This window comes from Oncorhynchus kisutch, linkage group LG29 (assembly GCF_002021735.2).
Source record: "Oncorhynchus kisutch isolate 150728-3 linkage group LG29, Okis_V2, whole genome shotgun sequence".
In the NCBI taxonomy this organism is placed as follows: domain Eukaryota; kingdom Metazoa; phylum Chordata; class Actinopteri; order Salmoniformes; family Salmonidae; genus Oncorhynchus; species Oncorhynchus kisutch.
Genome location: NC_034202.2, coordinates 38,117,124 through 38,132,921, shown reverse-complemented (window position 1 = coordinate 38,132,921; position 15,798 = coordinate 38,117,124). Strand labels below are relative to the sequence as shown.

General features: G+C 43.4%; 1 protein-coding gene across 1 annotated transcript in view; it reads right to left on the bottom strand.

Moving 5' to 3' along the window:
* Positions 1-15,798, bottom strand: part of LOC109880228 (sister chromatid cohesion protein PDS5 homolog B) — an 82,317-nt gene that overhangs the window by 45,331 nt on the left and 21,188 nt on the right. Inside the window, exons 2-4 of the mRNA XM_031809084.1 lie at positions 7,197-7,322; positions 6,321-6,524; positions 3,360-3,446 (exon numbers count right to left, since the gene is read on the bottom strand). Of these exons, the coding sequence (XP_031664944.1) occupies positions 3,360-3,446; positions 6,321-6,524; positions 7,197-7,304 (399 nt within the window). The 5' untranslated portion in view covers positions 7,305-7,322. The remainder of the gene's footprint in view (positions 1-3,359; positions 3,447-6,320; positions 6,525-7,196; positions 7,323-15,798) is intronic.

The window sequence follows — 15,798 nt, the reverse complement described above, 5'->3', positions numbered from 1 at the left end:
AGGTTAACACTATACAGAGAGAGAGGTTAACACTATACAGAGAGAGAGAGGTTAACACTATATAACACTACACAGAGAGAGAGAGGTTAACACTATACAGAGAGAGAGGGGTTAACACTATACAGAGAGAGAGGTTAACACTATACAGAGAGAGAGGTTAACACTATACAGAGAGAGAGGTTAACACTATACAGAGAGAGAGAGAGAGAGAGGTTAACACTATACAGAGAGAGAGAGGTTAACACTATACAGAGAGAGAGAGGTTTAAAACGATACAGAGAGAGAGTTTAACACTATACACAGAGAGAGAGAGAGAGAGAGAGAGAGAGAGATTAACACTATACAGAGAGAGAGAGAGAGGTTAACACTATACAGAGAGAGAGGTTACCACTATACAGAGAGAGTGAGGTTACCACTATACACAGAGAGAGAGGTTAACACTATACAGAGAGAGAGAGGATAACACTATACAGAGAGAGAGAGGTTACCACTATACAGAGAGAGGTTAACACTATACAGAGAGAGAGAGAGAGAGAGGTTAACACCATACAGAGAGAGAGGTTAACACTATACAGAGAGAGAGAGGTTAACACTATACAGAGAGAGAGGTTAACACTATACAGAGAGAGAGAGGTTAACACTATACAGAGAGAGAGAGGTTAACACTATATAACACTACACAGAGAGAGAGAGGTTAACACTATACAGAGAGAGAGAGGTTAACACTATACAGAGAGAGAGGTTAACACTATACAGAGAGAGAGGTTAACACTATACAGAGAGAGAGAGAGGTTAACACTATACAGGAGAGAGAGAGGTTAACACTATACAGAGAGAGAGAGGTTAACACTATACAGAGAGAGAGAGGTTAAAACGATACAGAGAGAGAGTTTAACACTATACACAGAGAGAGAGAGAGAGAGAGAGAGAGAGAGAGAGGTTAACACTATACAGAGAGAGAGAGAGAGGTTAACACTATACAGAGAGAGAGGTTACCACTATACAGAGAGAGTGAGGTTACCACTATACACAGAGAGAGAGGTTAACACTATACAGAGAGAGAGAGGATAACACTATACAGAGAGAGAGAGGTTACCACTATACAGAGAGAGGTTAACACTATACAGAGAGAGAGAGAGAGAGAGAGGTTAACACCATACAGAGAGAGAGGTTAACACTATACAGAGAGAGAGAGAGGTTAACACTATACAGAGAGAGAGAGGTTAACATTATACAGAAGAGAGAGAGGTTACCACTATACAGAGAGAGAGAGAGGTTACCACTATACAGAGAGAGAGAGAGGTTACCACTATACACAGAGAGAGAGGTTAACACTATACGGAGAGAGAGAGGTTAACACTATACAGAGAGAGAGAGAGGTTACCACTATACAGAGAGAGGTTAACACTATACAGAGAGAGAGAGAGAGGTTAACACCATACAGAGAGAGAGGTTAACACTATACAGAGAGAGAGAGAGAGAGAGGTTAACACTCTACAGAGAGAGAGAGGTTAACACTATACAGAGAGAGAGAGGTTACCACTATACAGAGAGAGAGAGAGGTTACCACTATACAGAGAGAGAGAGGATAACACTATACAGAGAGAGAGAGGTTACCGCTATACAGAGAGAGGTTAACACTATACAGAGAGAGGTTAACACTCTACAGAGAGAGAGAGAGAGGTTAACACTCTACACAGAGAGAGAGAGGTTAACACTATACAGAGAGAGAGAGAGGTTACCACTATACAGAGAGAGAGAGAGGTTACCACTATACAGAGAGAGAGAGAGGTTACCACTATACAGAGAGAGAGAGGTTACCACTATACAGAGAGAGACAGAGGTTACCACTATACAGAGAGAGAGAGTTTACCTACCACTATACAGAGAGAGAGAGAGAGGTTACCTACCACTATACAGAGAGAGAGAGAGGTTACCACTATACAGAGAGAGAGAGAGAGGTTACCACTATACACAGAGAGAGAGGTTACCACTATACAGAGAGAGAGAGCTTACCACTATACAGAGAGAGAGAGGTTACCACTATACAGAGAGAGAGAGAGAGGTTACCACTATACAGAGAGAGAGAGAGGTTACCACTATACAGAGAGAGAGAGAGGTTACCACTATACAGAGAGAGGGAGGTTACCACTATACAGAGAGAGAGAGAGGTTACCACTATACAGAGAGAGAGAGAGAGAGAGAGAGAGGTTACCACTATACAGAGAGAGAGAGAGGTTACCACTATACAGAGAGAGAGAGAGGGTTACCACTATACAGAGAGAGAGGTTAACACTATACAGAGAGAGAGAGGTTACCACTATACAGAGAGAGAGCTACCACTATACAGAGAGAGAGGTTACCACTATACAGAGAGAGGTTAACACTATACAGAGAGAGAGGTTACCACTATACAGAGAGAGAGGTTACCACTATACAGAGAGAGATGGGTTACCACTATACAGAGAGAGAGGTTACCACTATACAGAGAGAGAGAGGTTACCACTATACAGAGAGAGAGGTTACCACTATACAGAGAGAGATGGGTTACCACTATATAGAGAGAGAGGTTACCACTATACAGAGAGAGATGGGTTACCACTATACAGAGAGAGAGAGGTTACCACTATACAGAGAGAGGTTACCACTATACAGAGAGAGATGGGTTACCACTATACAGAGAGAGAGGTTACCACTATACAGAGAGAGATGGGTTACCACTATACAGAGAGAGGTTACCACTATACAGAGAGAGAGAGGTTACCACTATACAGAGAGAGAGGTTACCACTATACAGAGAGAGGTTACCACCATACAGAGAGAAAGAGAGGTTACCACTATACAGAGAGAGAGGTTACCACTATACAGAGAGAGAGAGGTTAACACTATACAGAGAGAGAGAGGTTACCACTATACAGAGAGAGAGGTTACCACTATACAGAGAGAGAGGTTACCACGAAAAGTAATTCCCCTCAATATATTTTTTATATTTCATGACTCTAAGACCAGGAAAATGTATTCAAAATAATTATGAAACGTCACAAGCTTTGTTAAAATATTGTAATATTTTTATATTTCTTGAAAAGTTTATATTTTGGAAATAATACATTTTCATCAGACAGTGACGATATGTAATGCGCAGTACAGACACCACCAGCACATGCTGACCCCTGACCTCCAGCAGGTAGAAGTATTATTTGAACTGACCCCTAACCCCTGACCTCCAGCAGGTAGAAGTATCTGTTAAACTGACTCCTGACCTCTCACCTCCAGAAGGTAGAAGTATGTGTTAAACTGACCCCTGACCTCTTACCTCCAGCAGGTAGAAGTATCTGTTAAACTGACCCCTGACCTCTTACCTCCAGCAGGTAGAAGTATCTGTTAAACTGAGCACTCTTGGTGTCCTCCAGTCCTTTCAGCTGGCGAGTGATGAACATGAAGATATCCTGAAAATAACAACCATGAACACACAACCATCAATAACCATTAGAAGCAGTCTACAGACCAAACACAGATGTGTTACTTTAGGCTAACTAACTGTAGCTACAGACAGAGTGAAGGGTCTAGGCTAGCCTTATTGTCTGTGGCGATCTCAATTGGCAAGAGTTGAGATCGCCAGCTGAAAATATTTTGGGGGGGATTCCAGATTGTTCTGGCAAATTCTCACGTAGAAACTTCATTGGGAGGAAGGATGTTTGACATGGTTTTAACATTTGTATCACAAACCAATTTTTGAGAATATCATGATGAAATTGGTCATTTTGAACCCTGTTCAGACCTATACATGCTTCCTGTAAGACAATATGATGTGTAAACCTTACATGATACAAACATCATCTTAGTGTCATTTAGGGCTGTCCCCAACGTTAAAAAAAACTTAAGTTCTTTCGACCAATCGATTTGGTCAACATATAGACACACCTTGTTTGAATAAAATCACCTACATGTAGGCTACTGAGCTTTGTCTGATGCTTTAAGCACTGCAATTTAAAAATGAAGACAAAATACTAAAGAGGGCGCCAGAGATCAATATACTCTAACCAGAAGGAATTGAAAACCTGTTCCAGACCCCCCCTCCTCCTCCCGGTTTCTGCTGCTGGCCTTTACAGATTGTGCCGTTACGCTCCTGAAGTACACCAGCGGCCGGCAACTTTTTCCATTTGGAGTGCCAAGTTATCCGACCAGTTCTACTGATCTGCGTGCCAGTTATGATTTTCATATGCACATTTTTGTTTCTACATAACAGTTTCATAACAGTTTCTAATTTTATAATAATTCTCTTCATTTCGCAAAATCAAATGGTATTTGGTTAATCAAAATGTGAAATAAAAATGATAAACATCAAAAAATAAATGTAAAAGAAAAGTGCCTATATAAAAGCCAACAAATTAAAACATAGCAGCCTGCAGGTAGAAAATATCCTGATAAAAATAAATATCCTATGAATCACATTGGCTATCCCATGTGGCCTGTGTCCAAGGAACTGGAAACATTGTAGCAACTATTGTATTTAACTTGGTTCTGCAGCAAACTTATAACATTGTATAAAAAATATTCTGTGCCCTCAGGGGTTTCCTGCTTCAGTGAGCACCGGACAGACAGACACTGCTGTAGGCTATTTTGTGCAAAGGATAAGCAGGAAACAGGTAGGCCTATTTTATTAAGTTTCAACCGGATCAGAGCATGACATCCCCCCCCCCTCCCCCCTTCATGCTGAGTGGTAATCAAAAGGGAGAGAGCCGGAAAATTGACAATAGTTCCTCCATGCCGCTTTTCTCACTTGATGTAAAAACAGACTTTGTTTACTGGCTGTTTTAAAAGGCGAAGAAAAACATTATTTGAGAAGCGCCACAGTGACGGTGAGTTAAACCAATCAGAAATAGTATCAGATCTCCATATGGACACATGTATCGGCCTACATTCACGTGCAGGCCATGTCGACTAGTCCTACTTCTATATATGTAATCAAGTGCGTGCGTTGTCCTTACTCAACACTGACAGGAGCGTTCCAAACAAAAAGAAGAACGAATAAATTGACAACTGGTTAATGGAATGAAATAAACCTAAACTTCTTTTCCTCGCAAGTGTAGCAGACAATGAAACAACTTGTCCACTTCTAAAATGGTAAGACTGCAATAATAATATACTGAATGCATTAAATGAACATTGTAGATTAGAAATTATGGGAATTAACAGTAAATGTACTACTGGTGTGCCCTCCCCGCGGCTTCCACAATGGATACAATGGCCACCATTTTATTTAAAACATATTTGCCACTGTTCGACTAAATAAATTGACCAAACAATCGACCAGTCAACATGTGGTCAGCTCCGGTGTCATTCAGGCTCGAGCTCCCGAGTGGCGCAGAGGTCTGCATCTCAGTGCAAGAGGCGTCACTACAGTCCCTGGTTCGAATCCAGGCTGAATCACATCCGGCCGTGATTTGGAGCCCCATAGGGTGGCCCAGCTTCGTCTGGGTTTGGCTCATTGTAAGAAGAACAATTTGTTCTTAACCGACTGGCCTAGTTGAAGAAAGGTTGCACATCATACTCCCTATTGCATGCTCTAAAACATATGGAGTAAGTATAGAATCTGAAATACACATTCATTTATTCAACATCAAAAATATTATCTCGAAACAAACATTTTGATTTGGCTTCTTTTTTGTATTTTTGTGGTGTTTAAAAAAACAAAAACATTGGTTATAACTCCTGTATATACTCTTAAAAACACGTTAATATTTCCAGAGTGGCTTTCTGGTACTTTAAACAATATGACCCTTTTTATACACAGAAATTGACACTCTGGGTCATTAACCAATCACAGCACTCCTTTAGGATGGCACATTCAGCAAGTCACCAGCAGAGGGAGTACTATTTGACTCCATTTTCCCATTCACTGTGTTGGTGGTGCGCATAACATTTATCATAACTTCAGAATTAGCAGAGAGCCCACCCTGGAAATGTGATGTACTTGTAGAGTATACTGTTACAAACAATATGTCTTAAAATGAACAAAATCAATAAGGGTAGTTTGGAGCAATTAGTATAAATATTTGTAATTTTGAAGAGATCATGTCTGTATCATGTTTGGTTCGCGGATCATAGGGTCTTACATGTATAGGTCTAAAAAAGGGCCTAAAACTGACACTTTCGTCATGATTTATAATTTAAAAAATGGGTTTATAATGCAAACATCCTTCCTCCCAATGAAGTTTCTATGTGAAAATTTGCCAGAACAATCGAGACACTAAAAATATTTGGTGGAATCATCCTAGTTATATCTTCAGCTTATCAGGTGATGTGTATGGAGAGGTTACCTTCAACTTATCAGGTGATGTGTAGGGGGCCTCTGGGGCGTAGATTCTGAAAATGTCGGCCAAGCAGCAGGCCACTAGGAGGCGAACGTCCTTGTCAGGGTGCTTCAGGAAGAAGTCAGACGCCAGATGGAGAGCCAGGTTCAGGTACAACTCCTTCTCCTCCTCACTGTCCTGATCCATGTCCATGAATGTTTTCACCACCATCTAGAGAGAGAGAGAGAGACAGAGAGAGAGACAGAGAGAGAGACAGAGACAGAGAGAGAGACAGAGAGAGAGACAGAGAGAGAGAGAGAGAGACAGAGACAGAGACAGAGACAGAGACAGAGACAGAGAGACAGAGAGAGAGGTGGATTCATTGATTGACTGACAGGTTGAGGTAAAGCTCCCTTCTCTTACCTCCCAGTCTTCATCCATGTCCATCTTCACCACCATCACACAATCAATCAATCAGGTAGTCAAACAATAAAATCACAGTCAATCTTTATTATCCTGTATAAAGGGCTTCTTCTCCATGGTCCGTCTAGCATGGGCCACAAATTCTAATTCCACTGAAGAAAAATAAATAAAAAAGAGGTCCAAGAACACATCCTTGCGGGACTCAAGGAGTATAACAATACACAGTATAATAACAACAACAATAACAACAACAACAACAATGTAGGGCTATAGCAGGGCTGTTCCATTGCCAGAACACTCCATTTTTTTCCCTTCTTCCCCATAGTATCTAATTGCACTCATCTCGTGTCCCAGGTCAGAATTAGTCCCTGATTAGAAGGAGATGAAAACCCAAAAAAGTGTTTAGGCCGTCCAGGAGTGGAATTGAGCAGTTCTAGCTATAGGGCTGTGGTCGGGCTAATAAATAGAGACATTACTGACCTTGAGTCGGCGGACCATCTCCTCCTTGGAGATGTTGCTGGAGATCTCCTTGACCCCCGGAGGGTAGGTGATCTTCCCATCGGCCGCTCGAGACTTAGAGTGAGCCATACTCCCAGCTCAGTACTCCTACACAGAGACAGAGAGAGACACAGACACTTAGAGAGAGCCATACTTCCAGCTCAGTACTCCTACACAGAGACACAGACACTTAGAGAGAGCCATACTCCCAGCTCAGTACTCCTACACAGAGACACAGACACTTAGAGAGAGCCATACTCTCAGCTCAGTACTCCTACACAGAGACAGAGACAGACACTTAGAGAGAGCCATACTCTCAGCTCAGTACTCCTACACAGAGACACAGACACTTAGAGAGAGCCCTACTTCCAGCTCAGTACTCCTACACAGAGACACAGACACTTAGAGAGAGCCATACTCCCAGCTCAGTACTCCTACACAGAGACAGAGAGAGACAGACACTTAGAGAGAGCCATACTCTCAGCTCAGTACTCCTACAGAGAGAGACACAGACACTTAGAGTGAGCCATACTCCCAGCTCAGTACTCCTACACAGAGAGAGACACAGACACTTAAGAGTGAGCCATACTCCCAGCTCAGTACTCCTACACAGAGAGAGACACAGACACTTAGAGTGAGCCATACTCCCAGCTCAGTACTCCTACACAGAGAGAGACACAGACACTTAAGAGTGAGCCATACTCCCAGCTCAGTACTCCTACACAGAGACACAGACACTTAGAGAGAGCCATACTCTCAGCTCAGTACTCCTACACAGAGACAGACACAGACACTTAGAGAGAGCCATACTCCCAGCTCAGTACTCCTACACAGAGACAGAGACAGACACTTAGAGAGAGCCATACTCTCAGCTCAGTACTCCTATAGTGTAACGATGCTAACAGTTAATCGGTTAACAGGCCAAAAATATATTTGACTTGGTCATGCATACCAGTCTATAAGTCAATTTGCATAATTTAGTGGATTTAAATTGAAGTGTGTGTTTTCTTTAGTCGTCATGCATGTTATTTAGCTACGTGCGCAGCATCCAGAACATAGTTTACTGAACGGAATAGCCTATCGCCTGTCAGACAGCGCGATCGATAGCAGCTCCTCAAAACGCTGGTACACGCAAGTGAAAACATGCGCTTTTCAGCCCCGTCATCGCACAACAAATAACAATTCAAAATGGGATCGGATGTTAGAAATTGTTGATGACCACGAGTCACGACAAAGAGGAGCTATACCCTGAACAGGCAGTTAAACCCACTGTTCCTAGATCAGTTAAACCCACTGTTCCTAGATCAGTTAAACCCACTGTTCCTAGACCGTCATTGAAAATAAGAATTTGTTCTTAACTGACTTGCCTAGTTAAAAAACATCAGCAACGCAGCCTAGTGACATCAACAACGCAGCCTAGTGACATCAGCAACGCAGCCTAGTGACATCAGCAACGCAGCCTAGTGACATCAGCAACGCAGCCTAGTTGTTGCTGTTAGAAAGAAGGGGGAAATGTAAGTTTGACAGAAATGTTCATCTATCACAAATGGAACCGCTCTGTTTAGAACGGTGTTTCCTAACGTTTTATTAGCTTCTTCATTAAAGGTGTTCAATAATAGGCTAGGGTGGCAGGCGGCAGGTAGCCTAGTGGTTAGAGCAGGTAGCCTAGTGGTTAGAGCAGGTAGCCTAGTGGTTAGAGGCAGGTAGCCTAGTGGTTAGAGGCAGGTAGCCTAGTGGTTAGAGGCAGGTAGCCTAGTGGTTAGAGGCAGGTAGCCTAGTGGTTAGAGGCAGGTAGCCTAGTGGTTAGAGGCAGGTAGCCTAGTGGTTAGAGGTAGGTAGCCTAGTGGTTAGAGGCAGGTAGCCTAGTGGTTAGAGCAGGTAGCCTAGTGGTTAGAGGTAGGTAGCCTAGTGGTTAGAGACAGGTAGCCTAGTGGTTAGAGACAGGTAGCCTAGTGGTTAGAGCAGGTAGCCTAGTGGTTAGAGCAGGTAGCCTAGTGGTTAGAGCAGGTAGCCTAGTGGTTAGAGACAGGTAGCCTAGTGGTTAGAGCAGGTAGCCTAGTGGTTAGAGCAGGTAGCCTAGTGGTTAGAGGTAGGTAGCCTAGTGGTTAGAGACAGGTAGCCTAGTGGTTAGAGGCAGGTAGCCTAGTGGTTAGAGGCAGGTAGCCTAGTGGTTAGAGCAGGTAGCCTAGTGGTTAGAGACAGGTAGCCTAGTGGTTAGAGCAGGTAGCCTAGTGGTTAGAGACAGGTAGTCTAGTGGTTAGAGACAGGTAGCCTAGTGGTTAGAGGTAGGTAGCCTAGTGGTTAGAGGTAGGTAGCCTAGTGGTTAGAGGCAGGTAGCCTAGTGGTTAGAGGCAGGTAGCCTAGTGGTTAGAGCAGGTAGCCTAGTGGTTAGAGCAGGTAGCCTAGTGGTTAGAGGTAGGTAGCCTAGTGGTTAGAGGCAGGTAGCCTAGTGGTTAGAGCAGGTAGCCTAGTGGTTAGAGACAGGTAGCCTAGTGGTTAGAGCAGGTAGCCTAGTGGTTAGAGGTAGGTAGCCTAGTGGTTAGAGGCAGGTAGCCTAGTGGTTAGAGCAGGTAGCCTAGTGGTTAGAGCTAGGTAGCCTAGTGGTTAGAGGTAGGTAGCCTAGTGGTTAGAGGCAGGTAGTCTAGTGGTTAGAGCAGGTAGCCTAGTGGTTAGAGACAGGTAGCCTAGTGGTTAGAGCAGGTAGCCTAGTGGTTAGAGGTAGGTAGCCTAGTGGTTAGAGGCAGGTAGCCTAGTGGTTAGAGCAGGTAGCCTAGTGGTTAGAGGTAGGTAGCCTAGTGGTTAGAGGCAGGTAGCCTAGTGGTTAGAGCAGGTAGCCTAGTGGTTAGAGACAGGTAGCCTAGTGGTTGGAGACAGGTAGCCTAGTGGTTAGAGACAGGTAGCCTAGTGGTTAGAGACAGGTAGCCTAGTGGTTAGAGACAGGTAGCCTAGTGGTTAGAGCTGGTAGCCTAGTGGTTAGAGCAGGTAGCCTAGTGGTTAGAGCAGGTAGCCTAGTGGTTAGAGCAGGTAGCCTAGTGGTTATGGCAGGTAGCCTAGTGGTTAGAGTGTTGGGCCAGTAAACGGTAAGTTTGCTGGATCGAATCCCCGAGTTGACACGGTAAAAGTCTGTCGTTCTGCCCCTGAACAAGGCAGTTAATCCACTGTTCCTCGGTAGGCCGTCATTGTAAATAAGAATTTGTTCTTAACTGACTTGCCTAGTTAAATAAAAGGTTACATTTAAATAATATAGTATTTTGACTGTAAGATGATAGGGTTTCTATTGTTGCATAAAAATGTCCGTTCCTTGTATTTTTTCCATCCTGTTTCCACTGATCATCCTTGAGATGCTTCTACAACTTGATTGGAGTCCACCTGTGGTAAATTCAATTGGATTGGACATTATTTGAAAAGGCACACACCTGTCTATATAAGGTCCTACAGTTGACAGTGCATGTCAGAGCTAAAAAACCAAGCCATGAGGTTGAAGGAATTGTCCGTAGGGCTTCGAGACTGTAACGTAACAAAATGTGGAAAAAGTCAAGGGGTCTGAATACTTTTCGAATGCACTGTACAAAAATCATAACTGGCATAGAGATCAGTAGAAATGGTAAGATAAATTGGTATTCCACATGAGAAAGGTTGTCGACCTATTACCAGGAAGCAGGAAGTTCAGGACAGTGACGACGGCAGAATCTGCGAAGGCCAGATGGAGCGGGATGAGGATGGATGGGATGAGGATGGGATGAGGATGGATGAGATGAGGATGGATGGGATGAGGATGGATGGGATGAGGATGGAGCGGGATGAGGATGGATGGGATGAGGATGGTTGGGATGAGGATGGAGCGGGATGAGGATGGAGCGGGATGAGGATGGATGGGATGAGGATGGATGGGATGAGGATGGTTGGGATGATGAGGATGGATGGGATGATGAGGATGGATGGGATGAGGATGGATGGGATGAGGATGGATGGGATGAGGATGGAGCGGGATGAGTATGGAGCGGGATGAGGATGGAGCGGGATGAGGATGGTTGGGATGAGGATGGATGGGATGAGGATGGATGGGATGAGGATGGATGGGTCAGGTCAGGGCTTTTTCTTCCGGTTATCTTGATTTCTTGCTCCCTCTCGTCATTGTCGTCGTATTTCATCAAACAGTGTGCTTAAAGCATCAGACAAGATCAATGCATATATAGTTGATTTTAATAAAACACATAGGGTGTTTCTATATGGAAAAATGAACGTTTTAAAATGTCTACCAAACGATTGGTCGAAAGTACAGACGACTTTCAGTTAACCGATATATTTTGGGGTTCGGTGACAGCCCTAGAAGATTGTGATTGTTTCTCTTGAGTTGTAATCGTCTATATTTGTATGACGTTGTATTTATAAATTGTGTACAGGGCTACGTGTAGAAGAAATCTTGGTCTCAACGGGACTCTGTGCTAAAATAAAGGTGATATAAAGATTCCAAACAAGATCAGGTGTTTCCCGCTAAGATTTTTGGGAGTAGCGGAAAAGATCCAAATGGATATAGGGGAAACCCTGGTGCTGACCTCTGGTTTCTAAAGTTAGCGTGGAGAGATGGGTGAAAATGAAAAATCTAGCACATTTTAAAACTGGCTAAAGGCCTTAAACCAATCCTATAAACCACAAAGGACTAGAGGAAACATGACATCATACAGCATAGCATCAAGCTCGGAGAGTCTCTGAAATATTGAACAAGGTAGGCTATTCTGAGAGACTGAGGTAATGGTACTTCGGACCATGGCGGCATCCCAAACCCCATTCCCTATAATGCACCAATTTTGCCCAGGGCCCATAGGGTCTGGTCAAAAGTAGTGCACTATATAGGGAATAAAGTTCCATAGGTCTCTGGTCTAAAGTAGTGCACTATATAGGGAATAGGGTGCCAAAGGGCTCTGGTCAAATGTAGTGCACTATATAGGGAATAGGGTGCCACCATTTTAGATACAGCCCATGTGTCTAGGATAATAGTGCACACCAGAGAATCTCTCTCTCTCTCCGGGAAAAAAAAGAGAAAGAACACATTTCAACCAATCCAATAAACCATCAACGCAAAGAGAAAACACGCTGTCATACAAAATGTCAAGCTCGGAGAGCCTGTGAAATATTGAACCAGGTAGGCTATTCTGAGCGTGAGGTAATGGTATTTTGGACAGTGTGTCTAGGCTGGTCGTGCTCGCCAGAAAATCCCTGTACTCTTTCGCGCTCCCATTCCATTATCAACACTAGAGGTGTAAATTATAAAATGTTAAAAACAAAATTGGTATCCGTAACGTAAAGGGGGGGGGGGCTCACCTGCTTTCCCTTTACTAATGATGCAAGGAGTGTGTGTTCAGTTTGTGTAGAATATCCTAGCCTATTCATTGATGATAGGCCCTGCTTCACTTAAGTTGTGAGACATTGACCGACCATGGTGCTATAACGACATTGTCCGGCCATGGTGCTATAACGTCATTGTCCGACCATAGTGACATAACGACATTGTCCCGCCATGGTGCTATAACGACATTGTCCGGCCATGGTGATATAACGACATTGTCCGACCATGGTGCTATAACGACATTGTCCGACCATGGTGCTATAACGACATTGTCCCGCCATGGTGCTATAACGACATTGTCTGACCATGGTGCTATAATGACATCGTCCCGCCATGGTGCTATAACGACATTGTCCGACCATAGTGACATAACGACATTGTCCCGCCATGGTGCTATAACGACATTGTCCGGCCATGGTGATATAACGACATTGTCCGACCATACCGACCATGGTGCTATAGCGACATTGTCCGACCATGGTGCTATAACGACATTGTCCCGCCATGGTGCTATAACGACATTGTCCGACCATGGTGATATAACGACATTGTCCGGCCATAGTGACATAACGACATTGTCCGGCCATAGTGACATAACGACATTGTCCGACCATACCGACCATAGTGACATAACGACATTGTCCGACCATACCGACCATAGTGATATAACGACATTGTCCGACCATACCGACCATAGTGACATTGTCCGACCATACCGACCATAGTGATATAACGACATTGTCCGACCATGGTGATATAACGACATTGTCCGACCATGGTGATATAACGACATTGTCCGACCATGGTGATATAACGACATTGTCCGACCATGGTGATATAACGTCATTGTCCGACCATGGTGATATAACGTCATTGTCCGACCATGGTGATATAACGTCATTGTCCGACCATGGTGATATAACGACATTGTCATTGTCCGACCATAGTGACATAACGACATTGTCCGACCAGTGACATAACGACATTGTCCGACCATGGTGATATAACGTCATTGTCCGACCATGGTGATATAACGTCATTGTCCGACCATGGTGATATAACGACATTGTCATTGTCCGACCATAGTGACATAACGACATTGTCCGACCAGTGACATAACGACATTGTCCGACCATGGTGATATAACGACATTGTCCGACCATACCGACCATAGTGACATAACGACATTGTCCGACCAGTGACATAACAACATTGTCCGACCATAGTGACATAACGACATTGTCCGACCATAGTGATATAACGACATTGTCAATACCGTTTCCTCCGGGGGTGCGTGCTACGCCACTGCTTATAACTAACTATAAAGTAAAGTATAACTACAAGAAATCTAAGATGTGTCAAATGATATCCAGCTCAGGGTTCCAGCTATGTATTTGGTTTACTGACTTTCTAGCTAAGTGGCGAAATGTCAAGATCAAGCTTCTTGGTAACAGCAGAGATATTCAACCCCCTCCTTGATGAAGATGCCTGTTGCCTAAATGTATGTATAATTTGTTTTTGTTTTAAATAGCACCCATTTGTGTGCACTTCCTGTATCTCCGTACGGTACAGAAACGGTCTGACTGTATAAAAATCTAGATACCTCTCAACCATATTATATACGGACCGTTCTCTGGACCCAGATTAAAACTATTCCTGGAATAGAAAGCATGCCCGATGGAGAATCTCTATTGGCAGTGTTTTCTGGTCCAGGAAAAGGTTTACCAGTAATCTGGAGTTAAGTCCCAAATGCCAGCCTATGTGCCCTGGTCAAAAGTAGTGCACTATATAGCTAGCGAATAGGATGGCATTTGGGACGCACAGCCCGAGTCAGGGAAACCGTCCCTAGCAGCAGGACCACGTGGATTATGCAGGATGGTCATATTTCCCACAATATAACTGCATCAGTTATACTTTACTAAATTCAGTCAGTTATACTTTACTAAATTCAGTCAGTTATACTTTACTAAATTCAGTCAGTTATACTTTACTAAATTCAGTCAGTTATACTTTACTAAATTCAGTCAGTTATACTTTACTGTTAGCCAAAATTCAGTCAGTTATAGTTTACTGGTTAGTTGTAGTTTACCACCATACCATACACCCCATCAGCCAAATACCACCAAGGCAACCAGAAATATGCTGCTGCACTGAGATTTTAACTACAACCACCCCCTGCTTCAACAGGGTAGTGCAGCACACACACACACACACACACACACGCTCTCAGACACACACACAGTCTGCCAGACTGTTCTGTCACTGACCTCGTTTCAACCCACAGCTGCTGCCAGAGAAGAACCCAATCCCTTATCAGCCTAGAGCAGAGCAGGGCTGAGGGGTGTACTCAGCAACTTAGACCAGGGCTGAGGGGTGTTCTTAGCCATTTAGACCAGGGCTGAGGACCAGACTCAGCAACATAGACCAGGGCTGAGGGGTGTACTCAGCAACTTAGACCAGGGCTGAGGGGTGTTCTTAGCCATTTAGACCAGGGCTGAGGACCAGGGCTGAGGGGTGTTCTTAGCAACTTAGACCAGGGCTGAGGACCAGGGCTTAGGGGCGTACTCAGCAACTTAGACCAGGGGTGTGTTTTGTCAATGTACTGAAACAAACAGAATGCTGCAGATAGAAATGAAATGTATAGAGTTGAAATGATTCCCTATTCTACAGGAATCTGATCTATTCTACACAATATTCATTTCGTCAACGAAAATAGTGGCAGAAATATTTGTCAAAACACCTATTTTTTCAGTGGCAATTGACGAGATGATAACTGACTAAATAGACCCAGAAAATAAAAACGAGGAGGATCGAAAAGGATCGTTCATTTCAATTGATGAAAAGAAGACGCGACAATGCCGTTACAAATCGGGATATTATTTTTGGCGATATATCGTATGGTTTTGACAGTGTCACAGTATTATATTTGCACTAGTTGGCTGTACGTGCACCAAAACGGCAATATTTTTTGTTGTTGTTGAGAAAGACCATTATGGATTTCTTTAGGGATGATGCAAATACCGATTTTTGGGGGTCAAGAAGGTAGATGGATGTTATTTTAAGCCGATACTCAATATCATTAAATTAGAAAATGTTGATGACAAAATTTCCCAGACAGCCATGTGTGTGTGCATTAATGCATCCATTTTAAAATTAAACAATACATTTGACTTTGTTTTTAACATTCTAACTACATAACAACATAATGGTAATATCTCTTGATGAACTGGGTAAATT